Source organism: Paramisgurnus dabryanus, chromosome 2, assembly GCF_030506205.2.
Source record: "Paramisgurnus dabryanus chromosome 2, PD_genome_1.1, whole genome shotgun sequence".
Lineage (NCBI taxonomy): Eukaryota > Metazoa > Chordata > Actinopteri > Cypriniformes > Cobitidae > Paramisgurnus > Paramisgurnus dabryanus.
In genome coordinates, this window is record NC_133338.1 from 42,515,855 (window position 1) to 42,533,415 (window position 17,561).

Here is a 17,561-nt window from a genome sequence, read left to right on the forward strand (position 1 = left end):
TGTAATGCCATAAATGATTTGATCAAGAAATACTGTACTTTAGCTTTTTTAGTATTCTTACTGAGAGATCACTGTACCACCATTAACCCATTTAACCGGAAAAGAGATACGCAGCCTTATTATCTTTCTGGTTAGTGTCGCCACCATTTGGTCAGCAGCAGGAATGATCAGTGATTAAGATAAAGGGATGTTGAAACATGTTCATTGCATTTTGTTTATTGTCATCTACCCACTTTCAATATCTAGATCTCAAATCAAACACTTGTTTACATAACACAATTTCATAACTGATTTAACAGATATCTTATATGTAAAAAAATATCATATAAGCTTATTAAAAATGTATGGTTAGAATAACTATCCATCTTATATATCCATGTCCCCATTGTGTAATACTGAAATTTTAGTAACTGTGTATGAAGGTATAAAAATAAAACATCACTTTTGGGCAGTATTATTAACTGCCGCACTCATATATGTTTCAATCTAGGGGCAGCCAGGGCCACTTGGACCAGTAGGGAGCAATGGTCCTGAGGGATTCAGCGGTAACCTGGGGCCTCATGGGCCAAAAGGAGAAACAGGCCATGCGGGACGCAGAGGGCCCACTGGACCAAAGGGAGACAAGGTTTGATTTATATTAGTACATAGACTTAACATTAAAAAGAGAGGTAATAAAACAGAGGTTTAAATTAAGTGTTTATTTACTTGTATTTGTAATGCATTGGCAATGCACATTAACATTGTACAGTACAATACATATTTTTAATATGTTTTTAATCTCGACAGGGCCCAATGGGTGTTCCCGGGTTTGCTGGTAATGATGGTGTTCCTGTAAGTACATACAGGAGTAAAGTTGCTTTACTATAGTCTCACCCTTCTCTACTAGTACTTAAATGTTTCTTTACAATTCTCTGCAGGGACACCCTGGTCAACAGGGGTCCATTGGACCTCCAGGACTAGACGGGTGTAATGGCACACAAGGTGATCCGGGTGATAGGGCTCGTGATGGATCTCCTGGTTTACCTGGAACTCCTGTAAGTCTAAACAAAAAAAAGCTTGCACGTGCATTCAATTATACAAATGATGTATTCGGAATTGGTATTGGAGAAGCACTGATAGAATAACAATTGTTATCTAAAAAAATATTATTTTAGTGTACTGCACATTTGTATGTCTCCCCTATTAAACACATCTATTGTAATTCCAATCATAAGCTTATTAACAAAGATGTATATTCATTTAAAGGGATAGTTCACCTTAAAATGAAAATTCTGTTATCATTTACTCATCCTCAGTTGTTCTAAACCTGTATGAATTTCTTTTTTCTGATGAACACACAAGAAGATATTTTGAGAAATGATGTGAAACACACAGCATTGACTTCCATAGTAGGAAAAACATATTTTGGAAGTATTGTGATAAATGATGAAGAAAATATTTTGATAAATGATGGTAAGCACCCAGTTGATGCTACCCATTAAATCTATCACATTTTTTATTCCTAACATGGAAGTCAATGGTCACTATCTGTTGTGTGTTTACCATAATTTCTCAAAATATATTATTTTTTTGTTCATCAGAAAAAATACATTTATACAGGTTTAGAACAACATGAGGATGAGTAAATGATGACAGAATTTTCATTTTAAGGTGAACTATCCCTTTAACTGAGTATGTCAGATGAGACAAAATGTGCAATGCTTTGGGTCCCCAATATGAAGGTTGAGAATCAATGACGTAAATAACCCATAATATACAAAAAATACAGCAGACCGCTAATTCAGTATGGCTTGACAGTAATTACTTGAGAAAATGTATTATTGTTCATACTTATTACAGTGTGTATGTTGAAAGATTTTTATAAACTCTATTTTAGGGATACCCTGGTCAAAAAGGACAGAAAGGAGAACCACTATATATAAATCGTTCACCAGTAAGTAACAATTGTTCTTTTTCAACCCCAAACATTCCACACATGCAGGTTTATACACATCCATGCAGTAAACAAACCTTCATACAGTACTAATACTGCAGTTCATACACTATTCTCTCCCAGCACTGTTAATCATATATGTTGGTAGTTGGTAAATTTGGGTGTGGAGTGCAAACCTGTCAAGGAAAATCCCTTAATTATTTTCAAAACCACATGCATCTTTTAATGTGCTTCTGGATGTGAAATCCTCTGAGGTGGCTCATGTGTGGGCCCATGTTCTTGTGGTGCTATAAAAATTTTAATCACAACAAAAAAGGCTGATATAGGTATTATTCATGTGGCCACTTTGATGATTGTGTCAAGAGATTTTATGATATTTGATAAAAACATTTTGAGGGAAAGTTTAAAGAAAGACCAAAGTGAAGTAGGTGTTTATTAACCTCATTCTTGCATTGCGTATTTTCTTTTTTTTTTTGCCTGCATAAAATCTAAACATATTATTGTGCATTTAGCAGGCTTACTGTATACCTTATATTGACAAATTATATGAGATTTATGGATAATAGTTGTATGTGTGTATTGTTTATCAAGCAAAAATAAAGAAATGACAAGTGACATGCTATTTACTATAAATAAACATTCTAACTAAATGTGCAATATGAAAGTTTGAAACATCAAAGATGCGTTTGTGTACCAATTTAAGCAGAGACAACAAATCCAGATCTGACAGTAATCCAGGACTAATCTAGAAAAGAAAAAAAACAGGATTAGAGCAAGTGAGATCAAATAATCACAAAGAGTCAATGCTCAGATTTGAACCTGCTGCTGAGATACAGTAGTGTATGAATCAAACAAGGTTATTTATACTGGTGAAGGTGGTCTTTAATACTAATACCAGAAGCGGGTAAAAAGTTACACATGTGGGGCTCTATCTTACACCCAGCGCAATGCAGCGCAAGGCGACGCAAGTGTCTTTCGCTAGTTTCCACCCTAATTTTCACGTTTAGCGCCGCGTTGTTTAAATAGCAAATGCATATGCGCCCCCTTTTGCGCCCATGGGCGTTCTGGTCTGAAAACGAGGTGTGTTCAGGCGCATTGTTGGCGCGTTGCTATTTTGAGGCAACTAAAATAGACTACGCCATTGACCAACAAAAACCTGGTCTAAAGTCTAAAGTCAATGGCGCAATGTGTTTTATGTTATTTAAAGAGCGCATTAGTAAAATGCGCCTATACACGGGAGGACAACGCGGGTTTGCTTATCACAAGGTACATGAATGCGCAGCAGCACAAAAATGCTTTTAAATATGAAAGATTAAAGGATTGAATGTAAAAGATTATTATTGAGTCTCTTGGACATAAATGAGGACTAATTATGAGACGTTAGAAGGCGCAAAGAGCTGCTTCACCTGCAGCCTGGTAAATAAATAAATGCTTTGCTTTAAACAAATGCATCTTGCATGTTTTTAAATATTTTTTTTAATGCCACCTCACGGATTTATTGTATATGATTACTCTGTACCTGTGGATATGGTGGGATGAGAAACATTTTTAAGTAATGCTTAAAAAAACTTTAAAGTCAAAAGTGCTGAAACGTGAGGAGAGCCGTTTGTAAATTCTTTATCTCCTGTTTGTTACAAATAAAGTATTTTTAGAGTACAAAGCTTATCTTACATACTTGTAAATTATTTTTTGATATTGGATAGCCATACATTTAAAGCAATTACAAGCCTGCTTTTTACTTCCATGACTAAAAGAAAACGGGTTTTAAAGGTTTTAATAAAAAAATAACAATTTCAATACAAGTGACAAACAACACAATTATTTAACATTAATATTAAACTGGGGATCTTCTTCCTCCGCTTATTTTTTCAGTTTACAAAGTCCGTTATCTAAATAGGGATTAGACATAGCGCCAGCGCAACTGGCTTTTAAAGGGGATGAGAGCTGTGACTCTCATTGGTTTACTGCACGTTACGCCCAAAATACTCCCACTACAATAGGACCTACCCTTTTCGACCATGCGCTCGGCGCAAAACCATTTTTCCCGTCGTTAAATTAGCAAAAGTGGATTCGGACACGCCCATTTAGACGTTGCGCTGTGCGCTTTAGACAATGCGCTTAGATCGTTAAAATAGGGCCCGTGGTGTAGTGATGCCCAGTTTATATTATTCTAGTGAGAGCGCCCTCTGGTATACAAGAGGTGTAACTACAGAGTCATGCATCACATTTACCTTAATTTACCAAACATTATCTCTGTAGAATGTGATTAGAATTTTTCACTTCGTCACAGATCAAAAAGTGTCAATACATAAATAAAATAAATAATAATAATAATACATTTGAGTTTTAAATTATGAACAAAGTTTGACCATCAAAAGGCAGATATCTAACATACCTTTCAGATGTTTGTGTTATAAAGACTGCATGTTACCTCAAAGAATACATTGAGTGTTGTTTCTTTCCCCAACATGCAGACAGAAATGTCAGTAAAATAACAATAAGCTGGTGCAATGGTGTTGCATAGTTCTGCTAAAATATTTAAATAATGAATAGAAATATGTCAGTATGCTATGATAAAAGTGAAAATGACTAATACGTATAAGTATTGAGAAGTATGATATGCTTCAGATATCTACTACATGCTAATTTCATGTAAACATGCATAGATTTGATTAAATATATTTTAATTGAAAACTTTTAACTATTAATTTTTTGTACCTGTTTTAGTCCCCAATACGTGTGAAAGGCCTGCCAGGTCCAGTGGGATTTCCAGGTCTAGCAGGGCCCAGTGGTCCAGATGGATTACCTGTATGTATTTTATCTCTCTACCTATCTGTCCGCCGTCGGTCCGTTTATCAGAAATGTAACCTCATCTTTCCTTTCTTCACAGGGTCTGCCTGGTCCACCTGGTCTTCCTGGACCACCAGTAAGTTTAAATGGTTACATAATTTTGTTCAACTGTTTTAAAAATTAAACATTAAATGCCATCCACCTGTCAGAGAGGGACAGTATGCAAACACATACTGTACCTCTAAGGCACTTGTTTCGGATAAATATAGTGCAGTGGTTTCACATCAGTCTGTAAAGTGCTTTTAATAATAGCTGTTTGAGTATGTATCTGCACCACTGACCTATATAAATGACTGGATTGCGCATGACGTCACACTTGTGAAGCCACCGCGCCGCCATGTTGGTATACCCAAACGTTCTATTAAATCAATGGACGTTATCAGATTTTAATGATAAAACATCACTTTACTCGTCTTCGTTTTTAAATGTGAAGTTACCCTGTACATTATTACAACACAAACGTTCAAAGCATGTAAATAGTTATTTACTGAAAGTTGTACATTTTGCGTTTTAATCAGTTATTATACATTCATCTTTATTACAGTATCAGATCAGCAGACAGACCGCAGCATATTTAGTATTAATGACAATAAACGTGCTCATTCTGAAATCTAAATAAATAATCATGCTTTGTACCGTATGTGCATGCAATTATTTGCTAGTTTTGTAATTATGTTATCTAAACTTACAAGTTACCGAAACTTATTTAGAGAAATAACGCTGACCGTCACAGTGTAGCTGAATGTCAAAAAAAACTTTATTTATACCCGTGTCATTAACAAATGCAACAGACACACTCACCTTAACGTTTTTTTCTAAATCAACTATCCTGCCCGATTAAAACATAAACATTGCAAATAACACCAGAATTAACAAATAATTAACGTACACATATCCTAAAAATTAACCTTGTGTAACTGATACGCTGTAAAGGGGGTACATTTTGATCATGATTTTGAATGGAAGTCAATGACGCTCTCTGCCGGTTGGGTATACCAAGATGGCGGCTCGAACTCTGCGCTGGCTTCACCTCACGCAGTTGCGTCAAGCGTTCTATGCGCAATCCAGTCATTTATATAGATCAGTGATCTGCACACATATTGGTCCAAAGTATCACATTGGAAAGAGATTGATTTCAGAAGGAACCTAACCAATGAATCAGTGATGCACAAATCTACAGTATGCTGAAAGTGTCTGCTTGTACTACAGGGAACCCCAGGTCAAGGTTACAAAGGGGAGCCGGGAGAAAAGGTACGAATTTGATCTACACCTAAGCAATACTACCTACAGCATTTGTTAGTTGTCACAGTTAAAAAGTCACTTTAATTTTGTCCATTACTCTTAAAACATTTATTCCTTGAACACAGTATTATATTAGGTTTAGACTCTAGCTGTGCCATGTGTGTGTATGTTTATTTGACTAAAAGTCTTTATAAGTGGGTGCTGCTTTATCTTTACTGAAGGTGTTTTGCATGTGTTTGTGGTGGTTAAAGGGATTGTGATTGGTTTAACACAGACAACAAACCCTTCTTGAACAAACCCTTGTTTTTTGTCAATACCCTACTAGAACTTAATTTAAACATCTCTGACTGACAATCAATATGTAAATCGATAATTAGATAGCATGCTTTTGAGTGTTTGAATTAGTATTTGGTATTTGCTAAGGGTCTTAATAACAAACTTTCTACAAAGATTTCATCTCTTTTTCTCATCTCGTTTTATTTACTTTATCAGGCACTCTATAGATTTTCGTCTCTTCTTTCCTCCTTTCCAAACAGTTCTGTCCATGCAGCATGCCTGAGTTTTTCAAATTTTGTTATGATAACACAACCACAATATCTTTTTTTCCACTTGTCTCAACACACACTATACTGTTCATCACAATGAAGGCTTTTTCTGTAACACAAATGACTGCCTTTGGTACTTTCAGTGTGAGAAACACTTAAATCTTACTAATATGCAGGTCCACATAGCATCTGCATTTTCCTTTGCATTTAAAATTGTGAAATAAATTTGAATGTGTTAAACAGAGGTGATACTATTTCACTTTTAAATAGTCAAACTAACCAAAAATGCAATAAATGGGAGTGCAGATTCTTTGTGGGCCTGGCAATAAGCATGGTAACTGCAAAACATGAAACATTTTCCCTCAGCTTATGAATGACAGTTTAAAGACAATTCAATAGAGACAACCTACAATAGAGTACTTGCAATTTCAAAAATGATTACCATATTTCACGTAGGATCTCTGAACTGCCATTCATATTGCTGTTCGTGAGTGATCTGTGATGGGTCTGGAATCACCTGCTCCAATCTTCTGTGTGCCTTTGTTTCCTTTGTATGGGATGCTCAACCCATTGAACTCTTATTGAGAAAACACCTGCTACAGTAGTTTTACAGCCAAGAATTGACCAATGAAATTATGTACAAAATAAATAATTTTGAGAAATTATACACATGCATTTGAAGAGCTCTTTTCCAAAACGCGATAAACGCCATTTTAAAAAAAATGAGTTTGTCATGTCATTTGGCTGTGTACTGAACCTATTCACTGCTCCATGAATGTTTTATGTCAAATTATTACATTTCCTTGTTAAAATGTAGGTACAAGATGCCGTTCTTTTCCAAAACGCGATAAGCGCCGAGCCTATTTTTAGCCTAAACGCGATTTATCCTCTCGACCAATCAGAACTCGATGAGCGTTCGACGCAATCCAATGGCGGCGCTTTGAACAGATGTTTGTTTATGTTCATTCATTACTCAAAATGAGGATTAATGTCATGTTAATACATCACCCGGAGAAGGTACCCGTTTGCAAGGCGATCTTCATCAAAGTGTTTGGTATGTACAACTTTCGTTTCAGAACTGGCTCGTTTAATACCGTTTTGTACGTTCGCGATAAAGTTTTTTCCTGTGAAGAAGCCTGCTAACGTAACATGAAAAGTACTGAATAGCTCGATAGCCTGCTGATAGACAGACTTGCGTTTGATACATTGACCAATGTCGTGCAAAAGTACAAAATGTGGGTAGTGAACAATGCAGGGACATCTGTAAAGTTGTGCTTTTTGGATTGGACATTATGAGCGTGTTGTTACATGGTATGTCATTGAGAGCAGATCAATGGGAGCTCGCTGTGTGTAGACGAGAGAGAGAGAGAGCAGGAGAGAGAGAGAGAGAGAGAGAGAGAGAGAGAGAGAGAGAGAGAGAGAGAGAGAGAGAGAGAGAGAGAGAGAGAGAGAGAGAGAGAGAGAGAGAGAGAGAGAGAGAGAGAGAGAGAGAGAGAGGTGAAATATTAAGCAAAAGGGGTTCCTAATGCCCTGCTAAGGAGAAAACTGAAATGGTGGAGGAAGTAATAGCAAGTTAGTTATGTGTAATTCTGTTTATTTCAAACTGGCTCCAATGTATATCACAATATGAATAATTTACTTATTCATTTATAGTATGAAGAGTCCTTGAGTATATGTTGCATATTCTCTTATTTGTTTTTTTTGTTTTTTAAAGAAAAAACATACATTTATGGAAAAAATATATGGATTTATAGCGTTTTGAAAAAAAATAAAATTAACTTTGAATTTATAATCAACAATATTGTTGTTTGATTTAATAATCATTATTCAACATGTTCAGATTGAGCAAAAAAAAACCATTTTAACAGTATAAATTGAATATTCACAAAATGTGTAGGTCTAGGTAAAACATGTACTTTTTCTGAAAACTATTGAAATGGATTTATAGCGTTTTGGAAAAGAGCTCTTCATTTGTAGCAGTCAAAATGCAAATGAGCCCTGTAGTCCTGCTGCTTGACTTTTGTGCCATTCAGTTTCACTCTTTATTCAACATTCATCTGACTTTTTTCTGTTCACTGCAAAAAAATATCTTGACATCCTTAGGCCGAGATAAACTTGATGATCAAAACTGCATTAAATGTAAATCTGAGAGGATTTTTATTTTAGGTGCTTAACTCTACAATCATGTATTTGTCATGTATTTGTTTGCTACAAAGGAAGCACTTGGGGTAAAGAAAATAAGCATACTTTGATGTATTTTCTCTGTAAATAAGTCTTATTTCTCACAAACAAAAATCTTGTTGTTAAATCTTACTACTGTATCTTGCTTTAAGGATGTTTAGATATCTGTTATGAAAATGATTTTTGCAGTGTTCGTTTGTCCTCACTCATTCACTGTACTTTTTGTCACTCTAATATTTTCTTTTTCCTTAATGTTTTTACTTAATATTTTATTTATTACATTTATTTTTAAGTATTTCTGCAATTTCTCTTTCTATTTGGGCCATTTACGTTTTCTTTACCTGACCCTCTCTCTCTCTCTCTCTCTCTCTCTCTCTCGCTAATAAAATCCCGGGCTCTAATGTGTCAAATGTCTGTGTTGCGGATCTCAGGGGGATGTTGGTCCACCAGGACTCAGGGGCAGTCCGGCCGTTCAGTTTAGCGCACCACCAATAAGCAGTATCAACAAAGGACAAAAGGTAACACACTGGGGAGAGGTGATGCCAACCCAGGGAGGGGCACTGACGGGGTGAGAAGGGTTTGATGATGGGACAGGGAAGGAACGTGAGAGCACCGAACCACATAATACACATGATATTTTGTATTTCCACCTGAATTTATAACTTTGTTTTCTCTAAATAATATATAGAGGTATTGAGAAAGTGGGTGGGTATGGGGTGCTTAGCGTCATGATTAATGATTGTTTGGGCGGAGATAGATGCTCATCCACTGTGTTAAATATGTGGTTCATTACCAAAGCTCCCTCATTCCACTTGTGCCCATTCATCCCCTTCTCACCCTGATCTCCCCACTGCAGTGGTCACAGTCATCTTAACGTCCTTTCTACAAAATCCCAAAATCTCTCACCACACGCCACCTCTTCAACATGCTCCGCCGCTATCGTCTTCAAACAGCCTCCCCATCGCACCTCATCGTGTCCCATATAAAAAAATCTCTCTTCCTTGGTTACCGTATCCAGGGAGATGTGGGCCAGACCGGTGACCCAGGCCGCTCATCGGTCAATGGAGTGGTGGAGTTTGTTGGCTTTCCCAAAGGAGAAAAAGGAGTTAAGGTTTGTGATGAAAAGGCAGCTGTGAAGATCTGGACCTACAGTAGGTTACCACTGATCCAGTCAACACTGTCCTCCCTTCTACGGATGTTTTGTTGCTTTACTATATAACTCCTGTTATACAGGAGGGTGTTGTGTACTACATCTTTGTCATATGTAACGCATACTTCACCCTTTGGTGAATGCTGTGGGTGATGTCCTTAAATATCTTCATATTTATTGATTTTCCTCATGATAAATTATTCTGAGTCCAATAGTTACAGAGGGTCATACCATAAGGGGAGGGGTTAAATTGTGTACTGTACACATTTACAGTGAGGCCCAAAATAACATGCAGTATCATTACATTAGATAAAAATATGAAACCAAGTGGCATTCAAAGATCACACAAGCAATCTGTTTATGTAAAACATTAGACCTGGGATAAAATGACTGTATTGCACTTGTGTGACTTGCCCAGCCTGTGGGGTGTTGCTTATTGCAACAACAATATGATAAAAACAGTAATGTTAATAAACGTTTTAACATACCTTATCAACTTAAATAAAATTTGCAGTGGTATAGTCATTTTACTACAGATTTGACATCAGAATTACGTTTATTTTTTACTGGTTTTAAATTATTAATAAATAAGAATGAACGGGGCATTTTTATGTGTTAAACTTAACCTAAAGTATGATTGGCCTGCTACTGTACTGTATTTAAATTGCTGTTTGAAAAATATGAAATTTAAGGTTAGTTTTAAGGCAAAGCAGATGCCACTTGGTTTGATGTTTTTTTGGTAATTCTTATATATGTCTGGATACTTGAGACTCTTGTTTGCTTGAAACCTATTAAGCGGGTGACTTCTTTTTTCGAGGGCGCACAATGCGAAGTTTGTCACAAAATGTATGTAGCCCATCATGTGCTTGGTTGGTAATTTCAAAGTATGTCTAGTGAACCTATGTGCGTCACGTGTTTTGTTAAAATAAGTGCCTGCTGAAGATGCGTCTACATTGTTTATGATACTCACATAATCTCATGTGTAATCAGAGTTTACTGTTAGGGCTGTGTCTTGTGTGTATTTTGTGAACGTGAGCGTCTCTTTTATCATAAACGGTTTTGACGCGTGTGCAGCAGGCACTTATTTTGATAAAAAAACGTGATGCACATGTTCACATGACGCAACATATTTTGAATTTGCGCCCCTCGGATGAGCAGTCACCAGCCCCCACTGCTATTAATATTGATAATCTAGGGGTTTAACTGTTCCTATGAAATTAAATGAATCATAGATTGTGTGGTGCAATAAATTGCTACATAATTTCACAAATATTGTATAATTTCTTTACCTTCGACATTTCCGTTTTAAGAGGTGCCATTTTTATTTTTAGTATTTTCATTTAATGTATTTGTTGCAATTATAGCAATGACATCGAATCTAAAAAACTAGACAGTTTTATATAATGTTAAAGGGATAGTTCACCCAAAAATGAAAAATCTGTTATAATTTTCTCATCCTCATGTTGTTTTAAACCTGTATGAGTGTCTCAGAAGATATTTTGATAAATGATGGTAAGCACAGAGCTGATTGTAACCGTTGACTTCCGTAGTAGGAAAACAAATATTATGGAAGTACTGTGATAAATGATGAAGAAGATATTTTGATGATGGTATAAGCACACAGCTTATGGTACCCATTGAATTCCATCATATTTGGTTTTACACTTTAAAAAATCTTGTAGAAATTATAGTACACATCTTTGACATCTTTTATATACTTAGGAGTGTTTACTGATAATGTCTTGAGTTGGCGTACACATGTTACAAACGTTTGTGCTAAAATCCATCAGCACCTCTATTTTTTTTTTTTTTTCGGTAGACTAAGAATGTTTGGGGTCTGTAAAAATATTATGCTAATTTTCTATAGAGCAACTATTGAGTATCACCAGCTGGTTTGGAAATTTGACACTTAAATCAAAAACTCTGATTTTTTATCAAGACGGCAGGAAAGATCATGGGTAGGCTACACCAGCACTCCTAAATTTGTGGGTGCTTTTTGATTAGACAACAATTAGGCGGCCTAAAATCATTATATCAGATCATTCTCATGTGTTGTTTTCAGAGTTTAAGTTTTTGAACTCAGGAAAGAGGTACAGGGTCCCTCTGTGTATATATAATTGGTATAAGCGCTCATTTGTTCCTCTTTCAATTAATTTCATAAATAAGCAGTATTGTAGGTGAGACCTGAATTTTTTATTAATGTTAATGTTTTGTTATTTGTGATTAAATGTTATTTAAGGTCATTATATGATATCATTTTGCACTAACTGTTTTAGTAACGGTTGATCGCAATTTTGCACAGCTACTTGAGTAGTCTTAATGTTTAATGTACTTCTTGTTTTTTATTTTTTATCTCTGTATCTGTGTTATGTCTCTGTTTTTAAATTGTCCTGTAGCAATTCCCTCATACCCAAAAGAACTTTTTCCCTGAAAAAGATACTTTGATTTGACTTTAAGTATTACTGGCAGCTGGTTGCCGGTAACTTACTGTAGATTTACACTTATGTTATTTACCTGCAACAGTTTGTTCAAAGTTAAATGAACATTAAACATTAACAAGTCTTTGTCTTTACAAAATAAAACTATAAAATAACAGTCTCATGCAAAGCATTGTGGGATCTAGAAATCCTCATCAACCTTTTTTCAGTTTTTTCCTTCAGATTTTGGTTCCCAGAATGCTTTTCTTAAGGCTGTTATTTTAGTTTTATTCTGTAAAGATAAAGACTTGCTAATGTTTAATGTTCATTTAACTTTGAACAAACTGTTGCAGGTAAATAACATAAATTTAAATCTACAGTAAGTTACTGGCAACCAGCTGCCAGTAATACTGTAATTTGTTACATGTTACAATCAGCTGTGTGCTTAACATCATTTATCAAAATATCTTCTTTTGTGTTCATCAAAAAAAAAAAAAATCATACAGGTTTAAAACAACATCGGGATGCGAAAATTATTACAGAATTTTCATTTTTGGGTGAACTATCCCTTTAAATACAAGTTATTTACTCACCCTTGTGTTGTTTTTAAACTGATTTTTAATTACAAAGAATACTTTTTATACAAAAAATTAACATTCTGGACAGCATATTCTGTGTTCCACTAAAGAATATGGGTTTAAAACAACATAAGAGTGAGTATATGATGGTAAACTATGCCTTTAAGCTTAATTGACAGACCATTACTAATGAACATAATGTAAAAACAAACAAAGAAAAGCATGTTGCAGTGTTACCATGGTAGTCTAGACAGAAACACCCCACAGACACATCTGTTTCTATTATAGGGTATGTGGGATTCTGTCACTGCAATGTTTTGTTAGTTTTTATAAAATGTAGAACACGTCCAAATCTTGTTCTGTTTTCATGCCACAGATGTTATCGATGGATCATTCCTTCAAATATGTATAAAACCCAGTTGGATACAATAGCAGGAACATCTACCTGTACTTTATCAGCAACCCAGACAGTACATGATAGAAATCTAGTTTTTTTTATGACTTATGGATTCTCATTCTTTTTATGTTGTACTTTCTTCCTCAGGGTGATAAAGGTTATCCCGGAGAAACGGGCTTTCCGGGGAGTCCAGGAATACCAGTGAGTGATTAAAGACAATTTTCCTCTATTCTTAATTTTTGCTATGTTTTACAATCTAAACCTGGTACACTTCTCTTCACACGCTGTGCACACGTAGAGCCCGTACACTTTTAGAGGAGAGACTGGTGAAAAAGGAATTCTGGGATTGCCAGGATTGAGGGTGAGTCCTGTTTCCAGCACATTTATGTACCACTCTGATTACAATGCAAAACAATTATTTTCAATTTTATACTTACATTTGTGTCTTTGTTTGTTCAATGATTAACTCTAAATGTTTGATGTAATATTTAATATTGCAGGGTCCTCCTGGTCTGAATGGACCTCCTGGGCCTACAGGCAGAAAAGTAAGATATCCTTTACAACAAGACATTTCACTCTTCTATCATTTTTGGATATCATTCACATCATATCTCCTCTGTAGGGTTTCAGGGGCGATCAAGGTCTTTCAGGCCAACCAGGCTGGTCGGGAGTAAAAGTAAGGACACAGGAATAACACAGACATCTTTGAAAAATACATATATAAAAACATATATAAATAAATCAAACTGTGTATATATTAGGGTGAAAGAGGAGACCCAGGTCCACCTGGACCATCTCTTGGACAAACAAATGCAATTCCAGGTATCAAAAATCCCCCTTTTCTCTCCTCTCTCTCTCTCTCTGCTTCGGCACATATTATATGTTCATCAAATATTTTTGTGTCAAATCTGCTTAATCCCGGCCTCGGGCCATTCAGAAATACCAGTTTGTTGGCAGAATCAATTAAGACCCTAACGCCGCATTCACACGGTCCGTCAGCGTTAACGCTTAACGGAAGGCTTGTCTGAAGCGTGGCCAACAGCCAATCACTGTGGCCGTAACACAAGTTCCGCTCTTCCATAAACGTAATTGGCTGGCTCTGCCTAGGTTATTTGCATAAGGTGATATGATTGGCTGACGCACGCTTTGCCACTTGAAAATGTGTAGAAATGTTCAACTTCTGCCGCGAGCAACGGCGCTGACGCGGCGCCGACGGATCCACAATTCAGTTTGCCAACGCTTGACGTCACCCATTAAAAGTGAATGGGAAGCGTCAACGCTTACGCCCCGTGTGAATGCGGCGTAACCCTAAGTGTGTACATGAAGTCCCTCATACACATACGTACATTTGAAAGTAAGTTTAGACACAGTCATAAGTGATTATTCCATTTACTGCTACACAGGTCCTCAGGGTGATCCTGGGTTTCCTGGTTATCCTGGGCTAAATGGAGATCAAGGTTCTCCAGGGCCTCCAGGTTTGCCTGGTCTTCCCGGAGTGCCTTCCTTTCTCGCAGGTACTACTGACAAACCTTATTTTTATGCTTGTAGTTTAATGCGTATGCTTATATTGATCTGTAAGTAACTATTACTATGACTGTATTTTCTCTGTTCAGGTCGTCCAGGCCCTCCTGGGTTCCCTGGGATTCGTGGAATCAAAGGACAGAAGGGAAACCCAGGTCGGACCAGCTATGGCCCTGAAGGTCTTCCTGGAAGTCAGGGGGTTCCTGGTTCTCAAGGACCCTCTGGACCACCTGGTGCACCACGTAAGCTTTTTCAAAAATTGGTAGCCTGCTATGAATATATATATTTCAAATGGGACACATTACGCAGAATAAAAGACCCTTATTATCTTGGTAATTCCTCAATTCTTTCTTAAAAATTTGATTGGATGATTCCATGAATCTGTGCAAGTTTGTGACCACAAAGTCCATAGTTAATTAATGGAAGGTAGTTTTTCTTAATAAATGCACTGCATTTTAATGTTTGCAAGATTTAACCCACCAAAATATAACTAATGTGACAAACTTACCATTTATGAAACATCATGTAAAACAACAAGAGTTAATAAATAATGACAGATTTTTCATTTTTATGCTGAGCTGTCTGAGTCTCTTTAAAGGAACACCCCCAATTTTGGGATTTTAGCTTATTCACCGTATCCCCCAGAGTTAGATAAGTCCATACATACCTTTCTCATCTCCGTGCGTCCCGTAACTCTGTCTGACGCAGCCCCCGCTAGCTTAGCTTATCACAAAATTGGAAGTGAATGGCTCCAGGTAGCAAACTACTCCCAATAAGTGACAAAATAACGCAAACATTTTCCTATGTTTATGTTGTGATTTGTATAGTCACACTGTGTACAAATAACAAGGTTATGAGACACAGCAATCTTTTAACAGTATACATACTGGGAACTATATTCTCAGAAGACGAAGCACTGCTACGTGGGCGGAGTGATTTGCTCGCAGAAGCCCCTGGTGAAATTGTTGACATATACAGACTTTTAGGAATAATTCCCCATTGATAGCCACGTAAATTTTATTTAAATTTAGCTTTCTGTCACATCCTCATTTTTTGTTTTGATTTTGTTTGTTTCTGTGAAGACATGCCACAGATCTTATCAACAGAACAAATCGTACAACAGTTAAAACAGATAATGACTGCTTTGATCCTTTCTAGCCCCTGTAGGTGAACTCACTTTGGGACTGCCGGGTTCTAGAGGTCGTCCAGGTCCAAGAGGGATACTTGGAGACAAAGGCATTAAAGGGTTTAAAGGTGAGTAATGCCATCTATCCCAGTTAAAGATGTGCGGTAAAAAGAACTATGTTGCATTTTAGAGAAGGATGTAGTTAATTCCTAACTGTGTGCCATTACAGGAGAAAATGGCGACTGTGATTGTTTCGGTGGTGGCAGCCCTGCTGATCAGGGACCTCCAGGGCCTCCAGGGCCCCCGGGTTTTTCAGGACTGAATGGTGTGAAGGGAGAAGTTGGTGACTTGGGCTTCCCAGGACCTCGTGGTCAACAGGGTCCAGATGTAAGAAATTTTTATTCGATTAATCATTGGTAATACCACAAAGCTCTTATTGACCTTAATATGGAGTGTTAACATGGGGCTGCTATAAACAGGTTCATTGTTTATTTCTCTGCTCCACAAGTCAGGTCAAACAAACTTTATCCCAGGTTGTCTCTGGAGCCCATATGCTGGAAAAATTATAGAGTTATGGACAAATCAAAATCAAGTCTTATTTTGTTTTAGGGTCGTGTGGGTGACAGAGGCTTTTCAGGGCGTAAAGGAGCGAAAGGTGAACCCTTTTTTCCTAAAGGCATAGGACAAAAAGGTGAAATAGGTCAGCAAGGTCCTGCTGGGCCACCTGGAGACACTGGCAGGCCTGGAAGGGTTGGATCTCCTGGTTACCCTGGACCACCAGGCCTACCTGTAAGTAAATGCCAAAGCAAAACATTATAAAATAGTTAGTATGATACAACTCATTTATTTACAATAAGTCAATTGATTCATTTCTTTTTTTACATTAGTAAACAAAAAATATTTAACTATTTTTCTACAGGGGGATCCTGGTTTTGGAGTGACCGGAGATAAAGGTTTTCCCGGTATCCCAGGGGCCAAAGGCCGTACTGGTCCTGTTGGATTTCCTGGTATTGGTTACCCTGGTGCAGTTGGGTTGAAAGGGTCACAAGGTGATCCTGGATTCGATGGTCTTCCTGGAGTACCTGGACCTCCAGGGACTCGAGGTAAGTTGGTATTGTGTAAAGAAAAAAGAAAAGTAGGTAGTGTGTAAATTAGTGATCAATAAGCTTACACTCAGCAAAAATTATATATATATTAAATTAAATTATTATAAATATATATATCGCGATTAATCTTTAGCAGAATAAAAGTTTTTGTTTACATCATATATGTGTGTGAACTGTGTATAATAACTTTGTATTAATAAATGCACACAAATGCATGTATATATTTAAGAAATGTTTAAAGGACAAGTTCGGTATTTTAGACTTAAAGCCCTGTTTTCAGATTGTTTATGGTGAAATAGAATGGTTTTAACTGAAATTTCGACATTTTCGGCTGCCCTGAGAATTTTTCGCGTGTTTGTGTTTCAGCTCAGACCTCTACAATGGGTTTAATGGTGCACTGGAACAATCCTTCCTAAAATGCATTAAACTTTCGTTTACAAAGACGTGAAACTCACCGAGTGGTCAGGGGTGTTCACTGGTATGCTCACACAAAAATCGCTCCAAAAGACGCTTTC

General features: G+C 36.7%; 1 protein-coding gene across 3 annotated transcripts in view; it reads left to right on the forward strand.

Annotated features, from left to right (window-relative positions):
* col4a6 (collagen, type IV, alpha 6) overlaps nt 1-17,561 on the forward strand; it is an 80,169-nt gene that overhangs the window by 42,854 nt on the left and 19,754 nt on the right. For 2 of the 3 annotated variants that reach the window (XM_065289063.1, XM_065289064.1), the window contains exons 5-23: nt 491-625; nt 787-831; nt 918-1,034; nt 1,877-1,933; nt 4,661-4,741; nt 4,824-4,859; nt 5,993-6,034; nt 9,770-9,862; nt 13,441-13,494; nt 13,592-13,654; nt 13,794-13,838; nt 13,916-13,969; nt 14,055-14,115; nt 14,697-14,807; nt 14,907-15,056; nt 15,973-16,068; nt 16,170-16,327; nt 16,550-16,729; nt 16,860-17,043. In XM_065289063.1, the coding sequence (XP_065145135.1) occupies nt 491-625; nt 787-831; nt 918-1,034; nt 1,877-1,933; nt 4,661-4,741; nt 4,824-4,859; nt 5,993-6,034; nt 9,770-9,862; nt 13,441-13,494; nt 13,592-13,654; nt 13,794-13,838; nt 13,916-13,969; nt 14,055-14,115; nt 14,697-14,807; nt 14,907-15,056; nt 15,973-16,068; nt 16,170-16,327; nt 16,550-16,729; nt 16,860-17,043 (1,762 nt within the window). Of the gene's footprint in view, nt 1-490; nt 626-786; nt 832-917; nt 1,035-1,876; nt 1,934-4,660; nt 4,742-4,823; nt 4,860-5,992; nt 6,035-9,182; nt 9,270-9,769; nt 9,863-13,440; nt 13,495-13,591; nt 13,655-13,793; nt 13,839-13,915; nt 13,970-14,054; nt 14,116-14,696; nt 14,808-14,906; nt 15,057-15,972; nt 16,069-16,169; nt 16,328-16,549; nt 16,730-16,859; nt 17,044-17,561 lie in introns of all 3 variants that reach the window. The other variant, XM_065289065.1, reaches the window with a different exon arrangement.